Source organism: Penicillium lagena (genome assembly GCF_028827675.1).
Source record: "Penicillium lagena strain IBT 129212 chromosome Unknown utg000002l_segment0_segment0, whole genome shotgun sequence".
Classification (NCBI taxonomy): domain Eukaryota; kingdom Fungi; phylum Ascomycota; class Eurotiomycetes; order Eurotiales; family Aspergillaceae; genus Penicillium; species Penicillium lagena.
In genome coordinates this window covers 1,929,779-1,957,403 of record NW_026623223.1, presented here as the reverse complement: position 1 = coordinate 1,957,403, position 27,625 = coordinate 1,929,779, and the positions used below count along the sequence as shown (strand labels likewise).

The window sequence follows — 27,625 nt, the reverse complement described above, 5'->3', positions numbered from 1 at the left end:
AGCGTACGGACCTTCATTGCACTATTACTTTGTATGAAAGTATATTAGCCTAATTAGAGAGTTCTTAAGGTGGCTAGATTATAGGTCAATCGTCTAGGCCTAAGTAGTACAATAGTATGTATAACATCTGTTGTATTTCTTTATTAGAATGATAGAAGCGGCGAAATAAGGGCAATATGGGCTTAGATCTTTTAATATCCAATCTCGCTAATAGGGACGAATATCAACTTAAATAGTAACGTATTTTCTTAGCGAACGGGTCAACACAGGGAGTGAGTCATCCCGAAAAACCGTAGCAAGTGTATTCATTGTTTTTATAACTCGATAATTCGACAACCGTAGGTTAATTCTATTTAATTGTTAGTATAATGGTGTTAATAGGCATGGTAAACCCACTCGCTGGGTCAACTCTATGCCCGTGAAATACGTTAGTTATAGTTAATATACCTTACTAATGGTGATAGCTATTCTTAATGAAATAGAAGGGCTAGCTAGCCTTAATAGTGTAATCAATAGGTAAGTTCCTAAATCCAATATAGAAAACGCAAAAGAGAACGAATGAAGATATAGAAAGATAGCTAAAAATTCTAGCACATGAAATTTCAAAAAAGCTCTTAAAAGTTTACAAAGCGCTCCTAGCATATATAGGTTATGGGCGCAGCATTACCACGATCTTCTAAGCTAAAATAACTAAACTGCACTGATAGCGAGTAAGTCTGGTTACAGTCCAGATTATGTAAAATCCCCCCATTTCAACACCTACGCTCAAAAATATATTATATATCTAACCGCACAAGAAATAATTTAACTCTAGACTCCGTAAATTAATTAACTACATGTCTCTCTACCTAATTTCATCCCAATATCCAGTATGAAACCAATCTGCGCGGTCTATAGCTGCAATTCTTCGTAGAACAATGTTATCAATCTTCCCTTAGTCCAATACATCCTATGCCTCGCACATACAGTCCCTAAAGAACTTCCAATCAGCCTCTGATTGACCCATATTAATGAATCGAGGATGTAGTTCAAGGATCTTCAATTTTTACAAGTCTCAATAAACCTATGCTCAATTGGCTTCAAATCGGGGGAGTGCGGAGGCCATTCCATAACCCAACCCTATGCTTTTCAATACCACTCTTATGCAACGTAGGAATTATGAATCCTCGCGTTATCTTGCTTAAAGATAGTACTAGGTTGATAGTGGCCAATTAGGTCTTTTTCGAGGGCATTAAGGTACGAATCGGTTGTATATCCGTTGCGAGCCGGTTCAGGGTCTCATTATATAATAATCAATTTTGTCCGCCTACTAATCTAAATTCTAGCCTAAACCATTGTGAAATATCTTTAATATAAGGCTTAATATCCTAAGATCGCGTCGGTATGCCTTAGAATAGAATAGAAAGACCCATTTATTAGCAGAAGTAGATATACGTTAAATAGAACATTCGTCCGAAAGATAACCTTCTCAAATTCCCTATATCGAAGCCAATAATGTGCAAACCGCTTCCGTTTTCGAGCAGTTACACGAGTCAAAGGTATCCGTAGGCGTGATTTGTATTTAGTAGGGCCATGAATCCATGATGCCTTAAAACTTTGCGAATAGTATCACGGGATAGATTTGTAGGTGCATTTGCAGAGAGGACTCTATAGGTCCACCACGGGTTCCGACGAGCGAGTTGAAAGATATATCTATAATTAGGTCAGTCAAAGACCTTAGGCCGACTAGTACGAGAGCGAGATTGGATGTCTATACGCTCTTAGAATTGATCGCGCGTATGATATATAGTCATACGGGAAACGCCTAAATCAGTTGCAATTCTAGAAGGCGATTGCCCTAGTTCAAAAGCATAGAGGATTGCAGCGCGGGCTTGGCCAGAAAGTTCGGTATTTGACCTTCGATTTCCACTAATTTCTGTCCTAAACCAACGTATAGTTGTTGAGTAAATTAGAAAAAAAAGAGGGGACGCGCCGTAGACGCGCTAAAATGGGGGCGGTGTAACCAGACTAAAAAGACAGGTTGTATTAATTCTAGAAATAAACACAAAAACCAGATCATGAAATACTCCTAAATTAAGTCGGGTAGTAATAGTATACTAAAAGAGTGTGAATAACTAACCTACATAGAAAATTGAAAAATGTTTTATGCCTAGAATAAAAATTCCAATAAATCGTATAATCATGAATTAGCCTCGCCATAGGACTGCGTAGGTCCCAAAAATTAGATCGCTATCTCTCTGCCGCAGCTATAGCAGTATCTTGCTAGGTAGAAGACGAACCTTGCTACACTCCTTTGATGTGACATCTGTAATAGTCTAAATACTTTTTTAAACTGGATAGGAGGCGAGATTCTACTTAATTATCACTACTCCCTTATGGCCGCCTTACAACGGGTGATCTGGACTAGGTTTAAGTCGTTACCTCCTTTTTAAGCGCTTAAAAGCGCAACGGTACATATAGGGCGGTAGGGGCCTTTTTAAATTTTAAGTTAGCGAAAAGGCTACGAAGACATGTATTAAGCTTAACCTTTTATATCTACTAGGTTATATTCTACATAGTGAGTGAACCTTAGGCATCACTTCAAGTGTTTTGCCTATTTCTAAAACCCTCACTAAGATAGCCTTAATTATAGGCTACGATTGGTAGTTATGGTTTAGGGGATTTATTACAATAATGCTATAAAATAAACGACATAATGTATGTGAGCTTTATTATGAATCACTCCTTTATTTTATTTACTACCTTTATACGCCTAGAGTTAGTTGCTATAGGAGAGGGTGGAATTACTATGGAATATCCCTTTACAATGTTATTTAGGATTCGTAATAGAATTAAAGCAAGCGAAGGCATATGACCTACTATATTTCCCCCTATATCTTTATAAGCCTGGAAGAACTATATTTATACCCTGATTCTGTGACTATAGCACAAGACCTATATCTCTCTATTTGTGTGGAATTCGACCAGTTTACCTACGTGTAGGAAAATATATATTTCTACCATTCTAAAATAATTTAGTTCTAAATTCTATATATTAATTGACTATCGCTCTCTATTTTAGCACCCAATACCTAGTATAGTATCCCTTTATACGTAGCTATAATTCGCTAAGGCTCCAATATAATTAGGTATTAATCGCTCCTTGATCTAAAGCATCCTCATATACATCATATATAGCCCCTGGAGAGTTCGCCATTAAAGGATAAGACGTTATATACGGGATTAGTATGAATACTTAATGAAATTAATAGCAATGAACAATACGTGTGACCGAGCGTCTACCAAGAAGAAAATCAGCAGAGTGTGAAGACCTGAAGGCACAAGCCGGATTACGTGATCCTGTTTGTCGTTCTTTGTTGCTCTTCTGTATTTAGTCTGTCTGTTTCCTTTTCCCTTCTGTTTCTTCTTCTTCTTTTCTCTAGTTTGAAGATTTTCGTAGAATGTCACTTCTTCCTTTTTGTTGAAACTGGACCCTCACACAGAGATCAGGAAGTCATACTGGGTATTGTGGTCGACGGGACATTGAAGATGGGGAAGGGGAAGAAGAGGGAGAAACAAAGAGAACTATCTAGAGAAACAGAACCATATCCCCGGGCAGAGCCTCAACGACTGTGCCTCATGCCTAGACCGACATGGCTGGTCACAATACGTCTAACACAAGAGTTATCGCTAAAGAGTCCTTATACTTAGAATCCAAGGGCGAACGAAGGGTAATAGTTATACAAATGCTATACGATAGTCATATAATAAGGGTATCGTAGTCCTTATAATCACCCTACCTCTGCCCTTAATTCCTTAGCCGTTTAAGGCTTCGTAAGTAGGCCGTCTATAGTAAAATTCCTTTTATGGACGCTTCTTATAGAGCCTATATCACTACAGGCTTTCGTAGTTAGTACCTTCCTATATACGGAGTCTGCGAGGTATACCAATCAGGCAAGTATAATGGTTTACATCCCTACCTTTTTAAGGTAAATGGTGTTATGACATCTATATGCTATTAGGTAGTAAATAGATAAGGTAGATAGTATCACGACGAAGTATAGCGTAGTTCACAAGCGACCTACCTATCCCGGACCATAGTAAATATATTATTTTTGTAAATATCTCAACAACCGTACGTTACCTTTATTTCATTATTTGTATAATACTATTGATATGCGTAATAAATAATCTAAACTAATCGGAATCAAAATTTGAACCTTCTTTTTTGAATTACCAGAAATATAGGTGCAAATACGATAAATATATCTCTAAACCAAAAACCTCTCAAAATGTTTTTTTAAAGCCTACAAGCACTCTAGACAATAGTCTAACTACCAAGAGGATACTATAAAATCCTATATCAAGCTATTGTTGTTGAGATATCGTGCTGTAATTTATCGCATCTACTATGGGTTTGTAGGGTGCGGCGCTCGCTTTGTGAATTACGTTAACTAATTTAGATAATGATTCTAATAGTAATTTCAAGTAGTAGGCCTATATATAAATCAATTCTTTTAATTACTCAATATAGTCTATAGTTTCTAGTATGAAGTTTCTAACTTAGTTATAAATTAGAGATATTCGTTATATTGAGCTAGATAAATATAGTTACTAATATCAAGTAGATATCTTTAAGCTTCCTTTAGTTATGTTATTCTACTTGCTACCTATAAAAGTTCATAAGTTCTATCGTTAACGTAGTCCGTAAGTGAGCTAATAGAAGACTAACTACTAATATTTTAAATCAATCGATCAGACTACTAACGCTCGTAATTTCAAATTTCCACATATTAGACTCATTGGGGCATCTTGCTCTTCTATAGCCTAATTAATTATAGTAGATGCATTGTAGAGGGGCGTGTCTAATTAGTTTGGAAGCTAATACATCTACTTCCGTGACCAGGAGAGGGATGTTTGGGGGGTGGGGGTCGTGATTTTATGCTTTATTGGCCTAATCAGACTATTAAACGCCTCTCTACTATCACAACTTCTAAATCCCTATAATTAAGTATTATGCTTTGTAGACTCGTTACGCCTTTTCTTTTTTGTCGCATATCCATCCTTTAAATCGCAAACTTCCTAGCGTAGGATTGCTATACTGTACATTGTGAGTCAGGACCCTTTAAAAATTTAATCGAATGCTCTCTCTATAGGGCTTAGGGACTTTCTAATTAACGACTAAGCGTAAATTGATATTATAGCTATCGAAGCCTAATATCGTCTAGTATAATTATTGTTGCTTATTTCGATTCTCTAATCTTTCGGTAGGTCATTATACTAAGCTCAGTAGTAAGTGTACGTTTTGAAGATGATAGGTAGGGGCAGTATAAATCTTATCGCGTTTATGTATTTAATCGATAGTCATTGACCTATTTCGCGATTTCAAGGCTATAAAAATATCTCTGACTATAGTATTAGGCTATTATATAAATGACTCTGGCGGTCGTAATTAGGCCTATTGCAAAGCCTGTTTCCTTGAAATTGTAGATATCCTCTAATTAGATCCCGTTCTCGTCTATTATACGTCGTATATGCTCAACTAAGGCATAATAGATAGATCTCCATATAAACCCCTGTAGTAATTATACCGACGAAATAGTGCCAATTTAAGTTCTAGATAGCGCCTACTATATTTATAGAACTATTTAATCCTATTATTCTAACTACTATGCTCTCCTAGTAGAATATTGGCTATATCCCTAACTATCAATAGCATAAGGGTAGATCTACATAAGTCGATAGACATAATCTATTGTAGTAGTCATTACTCTGCTCTAGGACTTAATTTATGACTACTTGCGCGTATATCTTTTGCAAAATATAATTTTATAGTCGCGTCACAAAAGTTAAATGGGGATTTAAAATCTATACTAGATTTTTGCGAATTGATAGTATTTCTTTATTATAATAGGCCTAAATTACGAGCTTGATCCTACCCTCTTAAGATCGAATTTTAGGAATTTTGATTACGATTTAGGCGCATAGTAAGTAGTGGAAATAATGAAGTTCACACGTTAGGGCGCGAAGGTCGTAGAAATACCATATACATGTCCTCGCTTTCATTCCAATTAAGGGCTATATAAAATAGTTACGTCATTAGAGACTGTAGATGTTCACAACATCTACAGAGTTCCATTATACTCTCTTTTTTTATCACCGTACGGTGAGACTATAGATGTTTAGTAGCGTTTCGTATTAGTTAGTAGTTTAGTTTTTAGGGCTATACGCTTTATAGGGCGAGCTCGTATTAAGGTCCGCCATATTAAGGGTTAGTCACTATTCCTAGGTTTATAATAGTAGCATTTTATATTCTAATTAGAGCTATAGTAAGTCGCTCCTAGACAGTAACTTCCTTACGATGAAGCTAAGCTTTACGCTATATTCCCCCAATAGTTTCTAGAAGGTTACAATAATATTTTGTTTGAGCGATTTAGTAGCTAAGAGCACCATTCCGAATTTGTAAACATAGGCTAATACTTATTATGATACTTCCAAATATTTACTACTATAAGCTTACCCTTAAATCCAAGTGTTTAAATTACTTGAGGATTACTTAATAATAATCTTATAAGAAGGCTCTTAATTAGGGGGAATCTCCTTATAAGTATCTAGCTAATTAATCTACTTACTTCTTAAGAATCTAGAGAACTACGAGTTATACTATAGGCTATACTAGCGAGTTATTTATTTACGTAGACTGATTTTAAAGAAGAGGGATAAAATAGAATGAGATATTATATATAAGATTATTATAAATACCTAATAGAATTAGTATTAATAAGTAATATTTCGACTATAAGAGCTATCGCTAAAGCCCTATACTAATTGGTCTCTAATTAACGTATATTAGCTAATTTAGGATATAGCTTAAAATTTTTAATTTAAGTCCAAAACGGTCTTAATTGGGTTTAAATCAGAGGAGTATATATGCTATTCTATTACATAAATGCTACGTCTTTAAACCCACTATCGCATAATATACCATTATGAATCCTCGCATAAAAAGATAGTACATATAGTGCCTTATGAAACCTTCCTTTGAGTATATTAAGATAGAATTTAGTGTTGTATTCGTCATACGCTAGGTCGGAGTCCTGTTCTATAATATTTAATCTTATATGAGTACTAATCTAAATTTGAATTCTAGCCTAAAATATCTATAAAACATACTTTACGTATTATAATAAGGCTTAAGATAGGCGAGTCGACATCTTTTTGAGGTAGTAACTAGATTTAAAGGTATACGGCACCTTGGTTTTATATTTTTTTAAGGCCGCAAACCTTCGAACCTCGACAAATTATACCCTAGTTCGGATTTTTAGGTGCATTTGTAGATGGAGTTCTATGGCTGCACTATGGGTTCTAGCGTACTAATCGAAATATATTCCAATGGGTTGACTAGGTAAAAACCTAAGGCCTATTTCTACGAGCGTAGAAATTATGGTTTATACGTTGTTAAAAGTGAATTTATATGCATTATATGACTAGACCTACAGGAAACGTCTACACCTTCGACGATTTTAGGTGATTAATTTTAGGGGTATATAGAACTATAGAACGTTTGCCCTTTAGCCAGTTCTATATTCAGCCCTTGATCTTCACTCTCTATATACAAATTAACGCATGGTTAGGAAATTAGAATAAAAAAATATAGACGTGTTGATAAGCGATATTCTGAGCTAAATTTCCAACGTGTTGAAACTAGACTTTTAAGCTAGGTTATAGTACGAATTAACGTAATTCATCAGCGAGCGCGCTACCCCAAAACACTATAGTAAACGCGATAACTTATATCTTAATATCTCAACAACGATACCTTAGTATATGATTTTATAGTAGTAATGCAATAAAAGAACTGTTTAATTTTGATTTTACCTGGTTTGTACTAGTTATTAAACATATGGATAGCTTCATACTGATAATAAAAATAAAATCAGCGTATGCTGAGATATAGAGTTACGAAAATAATGTATTTACTATTGTGTGGCGCGCTCGCTTGGATGGCGCGCTCGCTTGTGGATTACGTCAGTGTCTTTGTTCCTATACTAAGTTACTCTATTATCTCTTCTTGTTCATACCATTTTAGTACCATTCTGGAAGTCTTCTACTTTACCTATCTAATTGGTTTCTACCCTAATAAGTAGTTCTTCTACTTTTTATAAGTAAAACGACAGGAATACCATAGGGGCGTATATTTCTAGTCGATCCCGCCATATTGTTACCCGAATACATCATAGAAAGCGGCTACTATAGTCGGGGGAATAGCGTAGGATTTTATCTTGTATAGGTATGTCGCGATAACAGTTGAGCGAGCTTAGTATCATAATGGTAGTTAAGTGGTGCGTGCATCTCAGCTAGGACTAGGATAATAGGAGCGGCTACACTAAATAGGGCGGAGATCAAACTTTCCTCTCCTGACTACTACCTTTAGTATATAATATGACTTCCTTAATATTGCTCTTTGCGGTTTTTTGATATTCTTTTTTTTATCTAATTGTTGTATTTTATATCAATAGCCCATTATTACGGAGAGCCTACTAGGTTCTCTATAAATAGAAAAACTAAGTGCTCTGCATTGTTCTCGCTATCGGGTAGGCCTGACGGTACTCTCGCTTAGTAGCTATACTTTGAGGCAAGCTAATGCAGGCAAATGGACACTCCTACTACTACTACTACTACTACTACTACTACTACTACTACTACTACTACTACTACTACTACTGCTACTGCTACTACTACTGAAATTCCTGTGTAGTATTAGGTAACGATGGTTTTACTAGATATATATAGGCTCTAGCAAAGATGATCTGATATCAGTCCATACCTTTTATGTCTTTAAGTATTTGGACTGCACTTAGGGTAAACATGATTATTGGAGACGGTGAACAAGTTATTATGTCGGTTGTCCTCTTGTCCTTTGAATAACGCTCGGTATCGATTTACATAGGGAGGATTGATGAAGATCAGTGATATCGAGTCAGTATCTAAACTATATGAAACGCGCATTTTCAGTATCGCCTGGAAAAAGTCAAGCGCGGCTCTTGGACGATGGGCCAATAAGAGTCAAATTCTTATGCAAAGATGCCGGAGCTGTTAGTCCTGACCCACGATGATTGGCCTATTTACTCAGATTATCCAGGCACCTGTCTCTGCCAAAGTAGTATGACACAACACTTAGTTATCTAGTTATTCTTGCTACGATTATGCCGGTACTATCATAGCAGTATGACCCAACTTAAATAAGTGAAAGAATACAATGTAGTCTGACATACATCCATAAAGAGGGCCTGGCGTAGCCGAAGATTCTAACATCGAAACTACGTGTTATTATGTTTCCTGTAGCTCCCATGACCTTTTCGCCTCCATGATCTCGAGAATTAGTGGAGTGTTTTGTAAAGCCTGTTGAGCAGCCTGATCGCCTGCTGCTGCTTTACTGAGCCCCTTTCCAGAGCCCAGATGTCTCTTCGTCCAACCCCAGCCGGTTAGGTACACCCCAATGAAGTGAGTTTGAGTGCCACCTTTTTGCTGGATGGTCGGACGTTCACCCATGTACTCGAGCCTGATTCCCTTTCCCATGATCTTCTTGGCAAGAGCTTCCTTCGACCTGAGCTCCGTCTGCTGATGTTCTAAGCCGCTGAGCATTGGAACCCACAAATGAGAAAGCCATTCTACCGCAGTCTGGTAGCCATGAGTGGGGTCAGATAGGATGACTGCGGCTACGTAAGCCTCAAAGATGTCGCCCTTGGTCTTTGTCCAGCGCTTGGACTGGCTCACATGGTCCGATGGCACTGAAGCTTTGCGGTCAAAACCATATATGCTTGCGAAGTTCGAAAGAGTTTCATTTTTGACCAGGAGCTCTCTGATCTGTGATATCCGACCTGAAGATATGTCGGTAAACCGCTCCCACACCATTCGTGTTGCGATCAGCTCAATATAAGCATCCCCGAGGATCTCCAACCGGTCATAAGTCGTCTTGTTATTATTGCCGACCCCGGGGTGTGTGAATACTGCCTTTTCCAACGAAGTATCTCGAATGGGGGGCAATGGAGGTATAGGTGAGTTGCCATTTTTGTTCGAAGCATGGGCTGAGTGGTGTGTTTCGGGAGTCTGACGGGGCTCACTGTTATCCCTGGACACGGATCGAGACAGTTTCTCCCTTCGGTTACAATTGTTGCTCAGAATAGTCACGGCTTTCATCACCTCTGGGTCAACCTCCGAGGCACCAGGGCTGCCCATCACCTCGCGAGCGAGATTTTCCAAGGTCCTTAGCCGGGAGTTGATGTTGCCAGTTTGGACCGAATCATCCGTTCCGGTCAATACTGGCCCATCTTCATGTTGCGTCTGTGGATGGTGGGTCAAGAGGACCGTTAGCCACGAGCAGCACGAGAGAAACTCGCAAAACCAGGAAGGATGGGACCAGTCTAAGTCAATGATCCAGGGATATTCACCTTGGACCTCTTCACCGAACCTATATTTGCAGCAGACGCCGGCCGTTTAGAGTTCATGGTGATCTTGGAGAGAAAATAAGAGAGAACGAAGAAAGGAAGAGAGTAAGGTCCTTAATCACCACGTGACCCATAGCCAAGTCCCAAAATGACTTCCGGCCGGGCACCCTTTTTCTCTCTCCGTCATTGCACAATGGCACACCCCCGGATCCTTGATCTGGTCAAAGTATGCCCACCCTGGATTGGTACCTCTTTGTGATCCTCCCGCTGACCGTCCTTTCTCTGCCCACAGACCCAATGTCGCATCTTCTCCCTGAACTTCAACCCACACCGGCTCCGACTGGGAAATAAGATCCTACGACAACGCCTTCGGGGTCCGAGCCTTGCGGCATGGTATCCCAAGAAGACCGTCTCTTTCCGAGACTTGCAGAACACATATAAACCCCTCGGCTTGACCACCTTTGATGAGCTGGAAGACGATAGAGAGGAAGCTATTCAAGTGTTCGTCTTTTACCCTGACTCCCCCGTCGCATTTGCTTGCTTTATGCTAAATTCATTTCTTTTCGTACAGTGCAAAATTGCGAGGGAAGGGCAGGCCGAAGAAGAAAAGAACCGCCGAAGGTGATTACCCGTATCCAGCTGTCCAGCCCTTGACGTGCTCCCTAACACAGATACAGAGTCGCGGGCGGCGAAAAAGAAGAAGAAATAGTCGTCATGCCATGGAAGGCTTGGGCACAGGCGAGCATTGCATAGAATATCCATCATTCTTATTGCCATCGAGTTGGTCTTTAACCGCGGCGGACGGAATGTTGAGTATGGAGTCCTGCCTGATAACCTAAGACGCATTTTTTTATGTACAATAAATAGCCAATCGATGTTTTATGATTCCGTTCAGTTGTCTCTGGAACAATCCTTCCTAAACCTTAGGTAGGTAGTACATACCTACATAACACTGCGTACACTATGGCTGGGATTGACTGGACTGACTGATATTATGTCAGCAGGTCTTCGACTTTTGTTCCTCACGCGCAACGTCTCTTCCGCACTTGCCCATCACCCCATTCAACATTCATTCGTTAACGCGCCGTGCGCTACCATGGCGACAATGAAGCAAAGCAAGAATCAGCTTAGGAGGGCAAGGAAAAAGGCGCAGAAAGCCGAGGTACGTTCACCCCCTGCTCTCTGAGTATCCTCGAGGATCTAATTCAATGGCTGACATTTCCCCTTCCAGGCTGCCACTGGAGCGCCCGACGAAAAGCCACAGACGACATCACCGAAGAAGCAAGCCCCCGTACCCGCGCCGCAGAATGCGCCCGCTGATCTTGATGCGTCACTGCCTCTCGAAACCAGCGACCCATTATGGGATATCTATAAGGGGATTGCTAGCAAGTTTGATGAAACGGCGAGCGATAGTCTTCCTACAAAACAGGCCGAGAAACCGGAAGTGTACTTCGATGATGGTGACGAGATCCCTGACGAGGACGAAGAGACGGAACCAAAAATATCGAAGAAGAAACGGAAAGAGATGAACAAATTATCGGTCGCAGAGCTCAAAGCCATGGTCCGGAAGCCGGAAATTGTCGAGTGGACAGACACGTCTGCGCCTGATCCACGGCTTCTGATCCACATCAAAGCCCATCGGAATGTCGTCCCTGTGCCCTCTCACTGGTCGCTCAAACGCGAGTACCTCTCATCCAAGCGGGGGTGGAAAAAGCACCGTTCGCCCTGCCTAAATTCATTCAAGAAACGGGGATTGCGGAAATGCGTGACGCTGCTCTGGAAAAACAGGAACAATCCACATTGAAACAGAAACAAAGGGAAAGAGTCCAGCCCAAAATGGGAAAGTTGGATATCGATTATCAGAAATTGTACGAGGCGTTCTTCCGGTTCCAAACCAAGCCGGAACTGACTCGCTACGGGGAAATTTACTACGAAGGCAAGGAATATGAGACCAATCTCAAACATCTTCGGCCCGGTGATTTGAGCGATGAACTGAAGGAGGCCCTCAATATGCCTCCCGGTGCTCCTCCTCCATGGCTCATCAACCAGCAGCGATACGGCCCTCCACCGTCCTATCCAGCCTTGAAAATCCCTGGTCTCAATGCGCCGCCCCCTCCTGGAGCCATGTGGGGCTATCATCCGGGCGGCTATGGCAAACCGCCTGTTGATGAACACAATCGGCCGCTGTACGGTGGTGACATTTTTGGAGTCTTACAGCCCCAACAGAATGCCCAACAGGGGGAGCCGGTCGAAAAGGATCTTTGGGGCGAGCTACAGGCCCCCGAGGAGTCCGAGGAAGAGAGCGAGGAGGAGGAAGAGGAGGAAGAAGAAGAAGAGGAGGAGGAGGAGACAGAGGCCGGGATTCATTCTCCCGGTGGTTTGGAAACCCCAAGTGGCATGGAATCAACGGCGCCCTCCGAATTTGTGGGTGCAGAGAACGTTTCCGGCGAGTTTGATGTCCGAAAACACCATCGAGGTACGGAGACGGAGGAATCCGTTCATCCTCGCAGTGCCTACCAGGTAATTCCCGAGAGACAGACCAACGTGCAAGGGTTTTTCGGAGGCGACAGGGCATACGACCTCAACACGGCCTCGAGCCAGCCTCCTCTCCTCGGCGCCGAAGACCAAAGCCGGAAGCGCAAGAAGCCCGGTGACGTGGACGTCTCTATGGATCCTGACGCTCTTCACGCCGAGGATGGTATCAGCAAGGAGAATCTTCAAAATATGTACGAGACGCAGAGACGCCAGCAGAATCAACCTAGCTGGGGGTTCCAGGAGGACCTGAGCGACATGATTGCGCAGGAGAGGCGCCGGAAAAAGCGCTGAACTGTGATTGTTGTTATTTTCTTCTTAAATTCTTTTTGGGTCTGTAAAACAATAATGATACACTGAACTACTATCTACTCACTGTCTGCTAGAAGGGTGGTATCTAGATCACATGACCGAGAAATCATCCAAAACGGTCTAGTGCAAATTTCTTCTACCCTACCATTCCTTCCTTTCTGCCTCCTCCATAACTTGTTCGCTCCCGGCCATCGTCCATCTTGACTTCCTTCGCCTTCCCCCCAAAATCGTCAAGTCAAGGGCTTACCAGGTCTCTTCGGGAATGGATTGGGACCGCAGAAGGTTTGTAATGTACCCCATGCATCTCGGCGCGAGAGAGCTATTTCTGATAACCATTTCTGCTCAGGTTTGATGATCGCAGAGGGGGAGAGAGCTATCGACCAACGGACAGATCTGGTCGATCGCCTTCTCGTCATCCTCGTTCCCCGCCCCGGAATCGTTCCCCTCGTCCAAGAGCCGACACATGGGTTCCTCCGTCTAATCGAGGAAATGGCCGGCCCCGGAGTCGGTCACCACCTTACCGACGTCGTTCGCGAACTCCTCCTATCTATGGGCGAGGCCCCGGTCCCAGTTCATACAGCAGAAGACGGTCCCCGATGCGACGGTTTTCGCCTCGAAGGGATGACAAACCGAGGTCGCCCCCAGCGGCCTCCTGGCGTTCAAAATCCCCATACAGCGAGGATAGATCGCGTGATGCGTCCAGGGGCAGGGCTAGCCCCAGACGGACGCGAGATGGGACCCCAGCCAGCCAGGATTTTCGGGCATCCAGACGAGATTACCCACCTCCACCCAGGAATGATAGATATGCAGGAGGTTTCTCACCAAACCCACAGCCTACTCCGCCACAAGGACCCTCTACACGTCGACCACACAGCCCCTCTTCTGGCGCCCCTCGGGAACATTCAGAGAGCTTCAACCAAGGTCGATCACTCTCGCCTCCACGACGTCCTTCTCCCGCGCATGCCTTGGCTGCAGAATCAGAAGCGACCTCTCGACGGTCGTCCCCCGCGGGCTACCCCGACAAAGCCGGCTTGCCCCTCAATGGTCGCGGCCGCTCACCCCTTCGTCCCTCATCTCCTTCTCAGCTCCCTTCGCGATCTCAAGCTCGGTCGCCTTACTCGCAAGATCCAGTTTATCAAACGGCACCTTCCAGTTCTGATAGGGTAACCGAAACCCCCGAATTTCCCCAATCCAATTACGATGCAACTTTCCCAACTGCAGGCAGAGGGCAAGATCCAGATGGTCGAGGAGTGTTGAGGATGAGCGATCACCGACTTTCGGATCAGTCACAAATGGGCGGTATGCGGACCAGCAGCAATATTCCAACCCAGCCGAGAAGCCATAGCGGGAGTCCACTACCACCATCCGGTCCTTCCCAAGGCTCCAAAATTGCTGCTGCTTCGCAAAGTCGCGGCTCTCAAAACATGTCTTTACTCTCAGCACCAACTCGCCCTCGTCGAGGGCCTGGTTCTCGGGAGAGTTCTTGGATGGGCGTCCCGTCGGCGCGTCGTGTACCAGTCCCCGCGCCATCGCACGGTGCCCCGGCTGCCCCCCGAGGCTCTTTCACATCTCCGACTCCCGGCGGAGGAAGTTATCGATATCCCGGGTCCCGACAGAACAGCATCCCGTCTCCCGGCCAACCCCCGGCTTCACGATTCATGAACCACCTCGCTGGGTTGTGCTCGGTGACCCCTGGCGGGAGAACTCTGCCTTCGCTGCTGGACCCGGTCACTGAGAAACGGCTGTCTCAATTGGAAGCTGATCAGGTCAAGCTACTGGAACAGATCGCAGACACACAGCGAGCCAAGAGGACGGGGCTTCGCGATTGGGACAAGCTGGATCGAGAAAGCTCGATCAGTGCGCTTCGAAGCGAGCTGGCCGAGGGTCACCTCCAGCGCATGGCAGATGAGAGCATTGGAGGCAGCATTTTATTCTGATCGGAATCACCTGTTTAGTTCATGATGAATGAGTGTATGATTAATAATAATCAAATGATAACTATTTATTAAATCATAAGAGATCAATCATCATAGATCGTGAATAGGTAGTGGGAGGTACCATTACATACAAAAGATGCGGGCTCGGTACCTGGCGGTACCACCAGCCCCCTTCCCGCAGTACGTGCCTGATCGGCGGCGCAAATCCTCCCTTCGTCCTGCTTCCGTGTCAACATTTTACCTTCACTCACTCCCTTCTTCCATCCACCATCACCACCCCAACCACCCCAACCATCCACCACCCTTGGTCGCCACCATATATGGCCCTTTATACCTTCAATTCCTGACTGATTCCTTCTTTCTCGATCTGTCGACACCATGAATATCTTCCGATTATTAGGTGAGATGGCCACCACACCACCCTTGATGAGACCATGCATTCTGACGGTTGCGCTACAGCCGATTTCTCGCACCTGGCATCGATCTTCATTCTTCTGCAGAAGATGAAGTCGTCCAGCGTAAGACTCTCGCCAAGGCCCTCCCGCCATTGACCGGCAACTAATGATCCTGCAGAGCTGCTCCGGTTTGTCATTTAAATCACAGGTCCTTTATCTGCTGGTCTTTGTGACTCGATATCTGGGTATGTTCGCATTGACGGCTGTCTTCCCATCTCCTGGAGCTGACGCGCAATCGGGCGACAGATTTGTTCTGGTCATTCACCGACTCCCTATACCTCACCACCTTCAAGCTCCTGTTCATTGGATCATCCGCCTACATCATTTATCTGATGCTCAACGACTACAAGCCGACCCATGATCCCAATATCGACACGTTCAAGGTCCAATACCTCCTAGGGATCAGTGTGGTTCTGGCGCTGCTCTTCCCCCACAGCTATCGTCTTTCTGAGGTTTGTCACCCACTTTCCCCGGCAACCGGCTTGAACTGGGGATGTTCCTCAACTGGAGACTCACCTCGTGCAGATTCTCTGGACATTCTCGATCTGGCTTGAATCTGTTGCCATCCTGCCACAGCTCTTCATGCTGCAGCGGACGGGTGAGGCAGATACCATCACAACTCACTATCTTTTCGCCCTGGGAATATACAGAGCTCTCTATATTCCGAACTGGCTATACAGATACTTCACAGAGAAAACGTTTCACAACTCCTTCCAGCCTGCTCCAATCATCGCAGGCATCATCCAGACTTTGCTATACTCAGATTTCTTCTACATCTATTACAACAAGTAAGCGGAGATGGTTGCCTTTTTGACCGGGTTCTTGATCACTGAGATTTTTGCGATAGGGTCTTGAAAGGGAAGAAGTTCTCGCTTCCTGTTTAGGGAGTTCCTAGCCATAATTTTGTGAGAGTGGCTGGATCTAATGGCGGCGGTGGTTTGGAGGACTGATGCCCACCGCTCTGAACCGCGTGGTAGGTACGCAATCGTGCAACCCCCTTTTGATGTCCGACGATATGACCTGCGAACGATGAATGGATAAATTTCATGCCTCGACGTGGTTACATTTGGAAAATGGACGAAATGCAACCACATGGGGACGCCTGGAGGACGAAAGGGCTCGGTTGGCTTGGAATCTGCAACGCGCCTGTGGGAGATCGCTCCGATGTCAACGGCACAATGCACCGCGGTAACCATGTTGGCAAGCAAGCATTCTCAGTCCAAGCATGTCCGAGTAGCTTCCAACTTTCAAACCATGAAATAGAGAGAGAGAAAGCAGAGAGAGTTCTGGTGCGGATCGTTAATGGCGAAATTTCATGTTTACATACGTACAAAACAAGTTCTTCTTGCCTGTCTAAAAACTGTGAATTCGTGATGAGTGCTAGTGCTGCTGTTATGCCCTGAGAGTATATAGTTCTCTGTTCCGCGCGCATTGCCTCCGCTCAACCTGTTACAGAAAAATTTGAGAACAGAAAAGACTTTTGTTGACAGAAATTGTGTCACCATAATTCATGGCCGGACGTCCAAGGCGCATAGCTACACGGGACTCGACATCAATAGTCTCGTTGAGTTGGAGTGTGAGTGGAAATGTAGCTCGTGTAATTCAACTGAGAGGGCGGCACGGACAGATCAGTCGAGAAGGGATCCAAGGTACCTGGGAGCGAAAGATGCCCTATCGGCCCTTGGAAGGATCGGACTGGCCCAGTGCCCAGGGTAGAGCGCCCCTGGAGACTGTGATGACCGTCCAGCCACCCGTTATGGGTAGGCAGATGGCTGAAATAGTTCGTTATCTGTTGTCTTTCGACGGCTGCCTGTCCCCCAAAAGTGGACTCTCGTCTTGATATTGGGGGAGACGGGAGCTTTGGGGATCGAGGGATCAAGTCGAGCCGAGGCGAGCTGCGCCGTGAATTGGGCGGCGTCAGTCGTGAACCCCCACGGCGAACCTGGCATGTTGGGCAGATTTTCACAAAGCGAGAGATGAGCTCCTTGGGAACCCTGAACCATTCTTAGTGTTACTCCTCTACAATGTGAGGATGTCATTTGTTTACCATGAGTAGATTCGCCGCACCTGGGCCGATGTTTTGTCCCGGCCACCATGCTGGCAGAGCTGATGTGCTTTGGTGAGGATCTTGAACAATTTCTCCCGTATTGCAACAGGCTTTCCCTCATGACAGATCATCTTCCTGCACTGATGCATGGGGATGGGTTGTTAGCGGAGGAAAAACCCCACTTAGGGTGTGGTGAATACCTACGTCTGGGGCTATCCCGACGGCTTGCAGCTTAAACATTTTCTTCACCCAGAATCTAGCTCTGTCAGCAGGGGACCGCCACAAGGGATTCAAATCAAGGGACTGTACCGGAATTGAGCGGACTCCACCGAAGTGTCCTTGGGTTCATTCAACACAGCCTTGATATTGCGAGCTCTCTTGGAATGGATGAGTGCCTTGTCTTGTTTCTTCACTGACAAGTCATCCACGTAGCTGACCAGGGTGTTGTGCTGTCAGTGTTGATCTCCCCGAGCGAATCGCCCTATGAGCTTACCTTTGCATCAATTGGTCAAATTCCTTGACATCGGGAAACCCTTCCAGTGGAGGCAGCACAGGCTCCGACTGCATCGAGCCCTCATTCTGGGAGATTTGGCTTTCTATCTCCGTCTCGTTCAGCGGGACATATCTCGGAGACGTCAGAAAACGTGGCTGGGCCAAGTACTGCAGCGGCGGATGGTGCATGCCCATATCCTCCGGATTCGACATGGACGGAATGGAATGATCGGATGAGTACTGCTGGAGATGCTGAAGACCCTGGTGAGCATAGGACGGGCCCAACTGGGACCCATATGGGTGAAAAGATTGGTGGGAGAATTGATGATACGAGCCAGATCCCGTAGCACCGAAATCATGGCCATCTGAATGGCCATAGGGACTGGGCATGGCCAGTGGCTGGTTCATCATGTAACTCTCATTCCCTTCATTGCGTCTGGCAAAACTGCTCATGGTGCGGGATGGATAGGCTCCGGGATCATAGGGCGTAGTCGTAGAGGGAGGACAGGACAGGACCGAGGCAGACTGAAAGGAAAAAAGCCCGACCAAAGCCAGGAATCACGCTCGTTAAAAAGAACCATCGCCAGATGGCCCCGGGCAAGGTGCACGAGACCATGATGAAACGAGAGGAGTGGGCAAGTGAGGGAATCCCTGGACGACAAGCAGCAAGCAAATATGCCACCGAGGGAAAGAAAAAGAAAAACCAGCAAGTAAACCGACAGGGAGCCAGGGCCGCCACGTCTGTTGTTTGCCCCGACTGCATGTACCCGGGGTTACGCAGGAGGGATTGCCCGGAGCGCGCGTGTTTGGTTGCTTGCCGACCCGGTCCCTCGCATCGTGTCACGCTGTGTCTTCGCCGGGGAGATCAAGGCCCCGAGTCCGATCGACCACTGAACAGGGGTTCCTGGCTGTCTCGGGGACATAGGGGAGACCACCTAGCCACGTAGCTACCAAAAAGAAAAGAAAGAAACAAACAAACAGTTCATTGGCATTACTTCGTGAGATCCCGGATCATCCACCGCCACTGCTCGTCCTGCCTGGGCCCGATCCATTTGGCCACCTTGCGCCTCCATTTCTCCTCCTCGGCCCGCTGCCGTCGAATGAATTCCGGTCCGACATCGAACTCTTCTGTGATGGGCCCTTCATCCGAGGACTCGCCCGCACTCGGGTCGTCACCCACGGCATCTTCCTCAAAAGCCCCGGATACGCGCCCACTACCGCTGACCACCCGGTCATCCAGATCCTCCAGGCCCGCGAAGACATCGTCTTCCGCCCCGCCGTCGCCCGCCGCCGGCAGCCAGCACATGCGTAGGGGATCAAAGACCATGCCCCCGACGGTCTGCACACTGTGCATCGTCCCGACATTACTGATCAGCGCGGGCGCGGGCTTGGGGGATTTGGGCGTCACAGGCACGTCAAAGTCCTGCACCAGATTCTCATTGCCTTCCCACCGGTACGTTGCCGGGTTGTAGCGCATCCCTCTCACAGCTGTGCCGGGTCAGCCCCCGTAAAATGAAAGGTTGGAAAGAAGGAAGGAAGGGCAAGCTTACATTTGGCTTCGTGAACTCCAGACCCCATTGGTTTGATCAGCTGAGGTTTAACTGTCGACCGGACTGTCGGTTTAGCTTTCCGGCTTCGGACCGCTGCTGTGCTTGGGGGCACTCGTGAGACGGGTTGGGGCTTCCAGTTCGAACCGAAAGCCGCAAGTGGATTAGGATCCCGACTTCTGACGTTTGCCGACATCGAGGCAATCCGCTGCTCCCTGGCATTTCTGGAAGCGTTGGTATCCTGTGCGAACCTCGGCAGCGTGTTGTGCGGCTTGGTGGCAAGCGCTAGAGAGACAGACTGGGGCGAAGGCTCTTCCTGCGGTGCAACAGACCGACTCTGACCGACTCTGCTGCGGACAGATCGTGGCGCCCCTCGGCCGATCGGAGTTTTGACAAATTCGCTCTCGATAGAAGCAGACGTCGGTAAATCATCAAATGCCTCCAACTCACTGCCATCCCCAAAATTGCGCCGCCTCGTAGGTCGCGTGAGCGTGCGTTTCGTAGACGGCCCAACCGTTCCCGAGCTCGTCTCAATGAAGCGACTAGCCAAAGGCCCCGAGCGAGTCGAACGAGGTGCTCGAGAGATAATGTTCTGAAAATTGACAAAGTCACCGGAGCTGTCCGAGTTTGTGCGCCGTGATGAGCGGTAGCTTTTCACACTCGTATGTTGAGAATGAACTCCAGAAGTGTCAGCTGAAAGAAATGGCGCTGCAGCTCGGCGACTCTGCGATCTTCCATCCGAAGTAGTGGGAGTTTTAGGTCGACTAGACAGAGGACGAATAGGACCGTCGGAGCGTGATTGTCGCGGGAATGCTTGGGTTGACGCAGTGGCTTGCAAGCTCCGAATAACTGGCATAGACTGCTTTGCTGCCTGGTGTTTCTCGGAAGCTTTGGACTCCCTAGCGAGAGTAGTAGAGTCTTTGGACGCCTGGGGCACGGCGGGCCGGCGGCCAGAAGTCCCAGGGGTTGGTGATGTAGAAAGAAGACCCGAGGCTGGAAGGCTAGATACAGACGATTGTGACGAATGACCAAGCCGGGATTGTGGTCTCCGAAACTTGAAGAGAGGGGCGCCGCTCTCTGAAACGGTCTCAAGATGAGTTGAATGCGTCCGTTCATGACCGGAAAGGCGAGGAATACGAGTTCGTGGCGATCCAACTGTACTTGTAAATGTAATGGTGGTTGCGGTCCGGCGTGTTGGGCTCGAGGGCCACTCCGTTTTGCACTTAATGTTGGGATTCAGTGTCAACTTCCCCGAAGTAAACGCCTTCCCATTGTCGACATCGATGCCGGAAAAGAAGTCGTCGACGCCAGGTGCCTGATCCGCTTGGTCACCTCTTGCCTTGGGAGTGACGTCCTTGTACAGAGCTTCTTGCCGCTTCTGCAGAGGAGAGTTGAGGTCAAGGGGCCCATCAGGGACGACTAGACCCTCAAGACCGTCATCTTCACTTTCTGCGGTCAGGCAACTCGAAACGCTAGGGCTCGCGATTGAAATCGAAGAGCTGGGGAGGGATTGACCATCCCGGGTAGTACCGCCCACTCGAACTCCGATGCTCCCTTCGGCCCATTCAAGGTCAAAGTCCTCCAAGGTCGGACTAGATAAGCGGGTATGATCCTTGCGATATGATAGTTCGAGAGGTTCATGGTCGGGGGGTAGTTCAAGGTCTTCACCAAATTCTTCCACGTCCAGCCCTGTTTTAACATGATTCGTTCCAGCATTTGCTGTGGATAGTTGCTGAACGGGTTGAGATGTTGGGGGTTTGATCGTGGGCACGTCTTTACTGGGGCTCGCATCTTCATCTTGAAATTGCTCCAACTTGGCCAGTGCAGACTGTAGACGAGTCGAGGTATCGTCATTCCAAGAGGATGATGCTGTAGATTTCATCGGGCTCGTGGCTATAGAGCTGAGCTGCCGAAGCGAGTCAGGAAAGACGGTTTCTTGTCGGGGCTTCAGCTCCAGCAACATATCAGGATCCGGAACCTCGACATCGTCCGACCAATCGTCAACAAAGCTTCGCTTCTGCTTTTTGGAAGATAGGAATTTGATTGTGCCCCCAACGAGAGCAGACCCCGGGATATTGGCCGGGATGGGAATGCCGGCATATTTAGCCGATGCAATGGCCTCTTCTTTAGCGAGCCCGTCGTTGCCGGGGAAGAGAACCTGCCAATCTTCGTCCCCTCCTGCGTTGGAATCGACATCAGAGCGCGCAGAACGACGGGAGGAAATGGAGTCGCGGTGGCCGGAGGGCCGGAATGAGTTGGCCACGGACCCAGTGCTCGACGCAGCGCGGAACTGAACTCCCTCGTCGAATTGTAGGTCGGCATCATCGTCCCAGCATTCAATAGCCTCTTCACTGGCCGGTCGTGCTTGGGTCATTGGCGACTCCATTAATCAGAAGAGTAGATCCGAGACAGCACACGGTGCACCCTGCGAGTACAAGGTGGCGCCTAGGACAGGAATGATCGATGTTTAGGTAGTGAGTTCACAGGGCGCCGGCATGAGTCGTGGGCTGAAGGCTGGGAAAGATGGACGGCATCCCGTGTTGACCATCAACGGTGGAACGTTCAAGGAACACAGCGTCGGTCGCTGGTAGCGGGTTGCTAAGCAGCCCTGGGTGATAAGACAGGGTTGTTGACGAGACAGTTGGATAGCTCTGGGAATCAGTCCAATCGCGACGTGTCACTCAAAAGGAGAAAGCAAGCTCCAGCGGCGAGGGGGGCGGGAAAGGACGGGGATGTGGGATGGTGTGGTGTGGTGGCCAGGGCGACAACGGGCCAGGGTGAGGGAGAGATCGAACAAGAGGAAACAATCGGGGCGATGATTGCTGCTGTTGTGGGGGTGGTGGTTGTTGTTGGAGAGAAAGGAAAGGTGGTTGTTGCTGGTGGTGGCTGGAGTGGGATTCCCCGTGGAGGTGAGAGTGAGGCGGTGGCAGGTACGTAACTGGCCGATAGGGAGGGACTATAGAGGGCGCGCTCAAGACGGTACTACTACTACTATCTAGGTAAGTAAAGTGTTCACTATATAACCATACATACATATCCTTATACTACCGAGGTACGTAATCCCCAGGCCTATCTTGATTATTATTATCGATGCATGACCTTTCCTCGTCATCCTCATCCGTGTTTCTTCGTCCAACCACGCCACCACCATGTCATCCAGAGTCCTGCGTATTCCGAGATCAGACGAGCCGGAGGCTTTTGTGCTTGTCCACGTCGCATCCTCTGGCTCGCTGCCCCTGGATTTGACCGTGATCGCTACCGAGGGCGAGTCGCCTTACATCAACACAGTGAAACAAGCCCATCTGAAAAATCTCCGCGCCAAGAACTACCAAGGAACGGACGATGAGTGGTTCCAGATCGTCTCGCTAGCTCTGGGACAGCGACCGCTTCCGGTCGATGACTCGGGCTGGTCGTCAGGCGTGGAAACTACGGCTAGCATTTCGGGATCCGAGGATGAGGGCAAGGAGCTGGTCATCACTATCCGGAAGAGGGTCCAGACAATCACAGTGAGGGGGGATTGCATGCAGTGATATGTGTACACGCTGACCCAGCCATAGCAACGACTGGGCGCCTTGACTCTCACTCAGGACGATGAGCAAGCCGTTGAGCTGTTTGACTGGTCTGGCATTGCTGCTGCCAGAGCGGAGGGGCTAGAGCAGCAGGTCGCCGACCTGACTGACCGCTATCGCCTCGCCGAGGACACCATCCGCAAGTTGAACCAACAGCTCGAGGACCTGATGCATGCAAAGAGCCAACACGAGAACCAGATGGTTGGCAATTTTGTCCAGCTTCTCAACGAGAAGAAACTGAAGATCCGGAACCAGCAGCGTCTGCTGGCATCAGCAACGGCCGACCCCGCGAAAGGTAATGCCAGAAGCCATAAAGTATACCGTCAGGACTAAGCTCTCTCCTTCCGCCGCAGTGTCCGAAATACAAGCTGCTCTCGCTGATAAGCCCCAGATTGCTCTGGAAAGGGGTCATGGAGCGAAGCGAGGCGCCCAAGATGTTAGCGAAACAGACGAAGATTCCGACCAGTTCGAGAGAATGGACGTGGATCAAAGAAGAGACACCACGGGTAATCAGGAGACCGACGATGATCAACCATCAACTCCTCAGATGTTAGAAGAACAGACCGCCACGGACGATGAGGAGCTTGATCAGCTCCCATCCACGGAAAGGGTTCTTTCAGCGGAAGGTGGTCGGTCCACCCATGCAAAGCGTGGATCGCTTCCCAAGAAGACGCTACCCCCACGAAGAGAGTTGCCCTTCACAAGTCGGGTCGGAGCGCCGAGGACTACGACGCAGCTGGAGCAAACCAATGGGGATACCGAGGAGACTGCCGGAGAGACGGATGATGATGAGCTATAACGATTGTCGTCCGTGAATTAGCTGACAGAAGTCATTGAACTTAATACGAGACGCGATGAGATGTAGAATCATCCCTCCTAGCCTTGGGGGCCAAATGAATTGATTGAAAGACATTTGGGACCCTAAACCATTGAGAGATATAGTGAGAGAACATATTTCAAATGCCCAAGTGGATGAAATTTTGTGGGTTTGGATCTTTATGTACAGATGAACCCCCGGACGAGGCTGGAGAAATGGGCGAACAGAGACCAGCCACCGAAGGTGATGGCGTTTAGGGCAAGGCAAAAGAAGACAGCAGGGTGGCAACAGTACAGGAAACAAAGGACGTTTAGGGAGTACAAAGTCAACGCCTGGGACCATTACAAAGGGGAAACAGACCAACTGGTCATGAGAGACACCACATGGATCTAGCCATATAGGGCTTGAGGAGACATCTCTCCAGCGGCCATGAAGTTGGTCTCGGGGTTACCGGTGGCCTTGGCGGCGGAGCAGCGGGCCATCGTGGGTGAGCTGAAGCGAAATTAGCTAAAAATCAAGCACCGGTGGAGGAATGCAAATACGTACCTTCTAGAAATGGAGTCAGTGAAGTAGAAGTCCTCAATAACCTTCTTGAACGGAGCCCCAGTGGCTGGAGACCCCTTGTTCTGATCCACAAGCTGGACCTTGCTCAATGAGCCAACCGAGCTGGGCTCGACAACATCGTACCGACGCATCACAGGGCTGATCTCCTCCATGCGATCCCTGAGGGCTTCGATGTCATCATAGGGCAGAGGAACGCCAAGGAACTCGCTGGAGGCACGGATAATCTTCCAGTCATCACGGGCCGCACCGGGCAGCGACGTAGCTGCACGAGTGACCTGCACACGACCCTCAGTGTTGATATAAGTAGCGGATTTCTCGGTATATGCTGCTCCTGGGAGGATGACATCTGCGAGCTGGGCACTCCGGTCTCCGTGGTGGCCCTGGTAAATGACAAACGCTTCCTTCGGAATCTCGCTTTGCGCGATCTCATCTGCGCCCAAGAGCCAGATCATCTTGGGGGAAGTTTGAGCGACCTCGGGGGACGGGGTAGTAAAGCCGACTTCATAGGCTCCGGCCCGAGATGCTGCACGCTGAAGGACGTTGTAGCCTTGCCACTCAGGGGTGTTGAAGTTGGCATGCTTCTCCACAAAGCTTCCAACAGCCTCGAAAATAGCCTTCGCATCTGGGTGCTCGGCAGCAGCGCTACCAACAACAATCATTGGTCGCTTAGCGCCGGCGAGCTTCTTGCCAAAGTCTCCAGACAATGCGGCTTTCAGAGCAGAGACGTCGGCTCCAAGGTGCTCGAAATCGAAAGTGCTTTCAAATTCCTCTCCGACAAGCCCAATCTCCATGTCGGAGCGCAGGTATTGTTTACGAATGCGAGCGTTCAGGACCGCGGCCTCATGACGGGGGTTCGTGGCAACCAGAAGAAGGGCGTCTGCTTCCTCGGTGCCATAGATCTTGGAGTTGAACAGGTAGTTGGCACGGGCATCGATACCGTGGGCGATGGGGGAACTGCCGCCGGGCTGGTCAAGAGCAAGGTTATCGGATCCCAGCTTGTTCGCCATATCCTTCATCGCAACAAGCGATTCAGCATCGACCAAGTGTCCCGCAACGGCCTTGAATTCATTGGGCTTCAGCTGCAGTTTCTGGTGGGCAGACGAGATTTCCGTGAGAGCCTGTTCCCAGGTGGCCGGCACAAATTTGCCTTCGCGGCGAATCAAGGGCGTGGTGAGCCGTTGAGTCTTCAATCCATCACACGCGAACCGCGACTTGTCGTTGATCCATTCCTCGTTGATATCGTCGTTCAGTCTTGGGATGATGCGCATGACTTCCATACCACGGCTATCAATCCGAACGTTCGAGCCCAGGGCATCGAGAACGTCGATCGACTCGGTGTGCTTCAGCTCCCACGGACGAGCACGGAAGGCGTAAGGCTTGGAAGTCAGAGCACCGACGGGGCAAAGGTCAATGACGTTGCCCGACATTTCCGAATTCAGGTTCTGTTCCAGATAGGTCCCAATCTGCATCTCGTTTCCTCGACCAGTCGTTCCGAGTTCTGGTGCGCCAGCGACGTCGTTCATGAATCGAACACAGCGAGTGCAATGAATGCATCGGTTCATCGATGTTTTGACCAAGGGTCCAATGTTCTTGTCCTCCACAGCACGCTTGCCATCGGTTTCATGGAACCGGCCGCGGTCAGCACCATAGCGCATCGACTGGTCCTGAAGGTCACACTCTCCTCCCTGGTCACAGATGGGGCAATCAAGTGGGTGGTTGGCCAGCAGGAACTCCATGACACCTTCTCTCGCCTTGTGCACCAACGGCGAGTTTGTCTTGACCACCATTCCCGGTTGCACGGGCCAGGCGCACGAGGCCACCGGCTTCGGAGCCCGCTCAACTTCTACAAGGCACATACGACCTGTGAGGGGTCTGTCAGCATGGCATTTGTGGAATACTGGACTAGAGGCAAGAAGATCTCACAGTTTCCGGCGATCAAGAGTTTCCTTGCAGGGTTATGTTAGCAATCATAGCGTCTCGGTTAGTTGGTTGTGGGGGAGGGCGTACTCGTGGTAGCAGTATCTGTCATCAGGGTTAGTCAATGCAAGATAGTTTTGAGCCATTGAGGGGTCTGACACACCTGGGAATTGTCGCGCCTGCCTTCTCGCATGCCTGGATGAGAGCCGAACCGGCTTTGATAGATGTGAGTTGAGGACCCTGGACTGGTGGGATGGGCACAATTACCTTCCACCGACACTTTCTTTCCATCTAGAGAACCGCCGAGTCAGACACAAGCATTCAGCAAGGATCGGAGGACGATGACACGTACCAATGGTGAGTTCCACCTCGGCCGCTCGAGGGGTTGACGTCGCGAAGGTCCTGGGGGTGACCTTGGGGGCCCGGAGCGACCGGACGGCCGCACGGAACAGCTGCGGCCGCATAGTGGCAAGGATATCAAGAAAGAGAATGTGAAGGGGAAAGATGAGATTGAAGAGAATTGGGGTGGGGGGAAAAGAAGAGGGGAGGTCAAGCAGCAGTGGACAGACAGGCAGAGCAACACCAGGATTCTTCCGTTGCTGACCATTCAATTCATTAGCGACGGTTGGACAGCGGCCGAGCCACGTGATTGTAAAATATACGCCTGGGTATTCAGGCACTAAAGGACGGGGTCGGAGAAACCCATGTTCCGGGAGCCCGCTTAAAAACGCGCAGACTCTTTCCCCTTTTCTGCCCACAACATAAATCTCATTTCTAGGGCATGTTTTATTGTAGGAGGCAGGCGAATTCTCGGTCCCTGTCTTCTCTGCTACATTGTCCGAGACTAGACTTGCACCGAACTGGAGCAGTCAAGGGCTGCGCCCGATGATGACATTGTTCTTTACCGACGGTAGCTACATTTTCGTTTCTATAGTGGACAGTTCCGTTCGAATAAGGTGTTTATTTTCCCCCGATCGAGAGCGCATCGGGTACGAATCTATACAACAAA

General features: G+C 47.8%; 8 protein-coding genes across 8 annotated transcripts; 4 read left to right on the top strand and 4 right to left on the bottom strand.

The window, feature by feature from the left end:
• Positions 1-9,309: 9,309 nt before the first annotated feature.
• N7510_003550 (ribonuclease III) lies at positions 9,310-10,487 on the bottom strand (the record flags this gene model as incomplete). Its single annotated transcript, XM_056975476.1, has 2 exons — positions 9,310-10,323; positions 10,431-10,487. 2 exons carry the CDS (start codon positions 10,485-10,487, stop codon positions 9,310-9,312), a joined length of 1,071 nt encoding a protein of 356 aa, XP_056835432.1.
• A 1,036-nt stretch (positions 10,488-11,523) lies between these two features.
• Positions 11,524-13,253, top strand: N7510_003549 (U2 snRNP complex subunit CUS1; the record flags this gene model as incomplete). Its single annotated transcript, XM_056975475.1, has 3 exons — positions 11,524-11,589; positions 11,659-12,145; positions 12,172-13,253. The coding sequence occupies 3 exons, from the start codon at positions 11,524-11,526 to the stop codon at positions 13,251-13,253; spliced, it is 1,635 nt and encodes a 544-aa protein (XP_056835431.1).
• Positions 13,254-13,760: 507 nt separating this feature from the next.
• On the top strand, positions 13,761-15,208 carry N7510_003548 (uncharacterized protein; the record flags this gene model as incomplete). The annotated part of the gene is made up of 2 exons (XM_056975474.1): positions 13,761-13,841; positions 14,105-15,208. The coding sequence occupies 2 exons, from the start codon at positions 13,761-13,763 to the stop codon at positions 15,206-15,208; spliced, it is 1,185 nt and encodes a 394-aa protein (XP_056835430.1).
• A 378-nt stretch (positions 15,209-15,586) lies between these two features.
• Positions 15,587-16,547, top strand: N7510_003547 (ER lumen protein-retaining receptor; the record flags this gene model as incomplete). The annotated part of the gene is made up of 6 exons (XM_056975473.1): positions 15,587-15,608; positions 15,668-15,726; positions 15,782-15,848; positions 15,910-16,115; positions 16,189-16,451; positions 16,511-16,547. 6 exons carry the CDS (start codon positions 15,587-15,589, stop codon positions 16,545-16,547), a joined length of 654 nt encoding a protein of 217 aa, XP_056835429.1.
• An 870-nt stretch (positions 16,548-17,417) lies between these two features.
• N7510_003546 (uncharacterized protein) lies at positions 17,418-18,655 on the bottom strand (the record flags this gene model as incomplete). Its single annotated transcript, XM_056975472.1, has 5 exons — positions 17,418-17,657; positions 17,731-17,850; positions 17,915-17,966; positions 18,020-18,142; positions 18,204-18,655. The coding sequence occupies 5 exons, from the start codon at positions 18,653-18,655 to the stop codon at positions 17,418-17,420; spliced, it is 987 nt and encodes a 328-aa protein (XP_056835428.1).
• Positions 18,656-19,193: 538 nt separating this feature from the next.
• On the bottom strand, positions 19,194-22,135 carry N7510_003545 (putative cytokinesis regulator (Byr4); the record flags this gene model as incomplete). Its single annotated transcript, XM_056975471.1, has 2 exons — positions 19,194-19,690; positions 19,753-22,135. The coding sequence occupies 2 exons, from the start codon at positions 22,133-22,135 to the stop codon at positions 19,194-19,196; spliced, it is 2,880 nt and encodes a 959-aa protein (XP_056835427.1).
• Positions 22,136-22,898: 763 nt separating this feature from the next.
• Positions 22,899-24,117, top strand: N7510_003544 (uncharacterized protein; the record flags this gene model as incomplete). The annotated part of the gene is made up of 3 exons (XM_056975470.1): positions 22,899-23,255; positions 23,307-23,613; positions 23,672-24,117. 3 exons carry the CDS (start codon positions 22,899-22,901, stop codon positions 24,115-24,117), a joined length of 1,110 nt encoding a protein of 369 aa, XP_056835426.1.
• Positions 24,118-24,524: 407 nt separating this feature from the next.
• Positions 24,525-27,080, bottom strand: N7510_003543 (putative NADH-ubiquinone oxidoreductase, subunit G; the record flags this gene model as incomplete). The annotated part of the gene is made up of 6 exons (XM_056975469.1): positions 24,525-24,627; positions 24,682-26,560; positions 26,623-26,645; positions 26,707-26,721; positions 26,780-26,861; positions 26,969-27,080. 6 exons carry the CDS (start codon positions 27,078-27,080, stop codon positions 24,525-24,527), a joined length of 2,214 nt encoding a protein of 737 aa, XP_056835425.1.
• Positions 27,081-27,625: the final 545 nt, after the last annotated feature.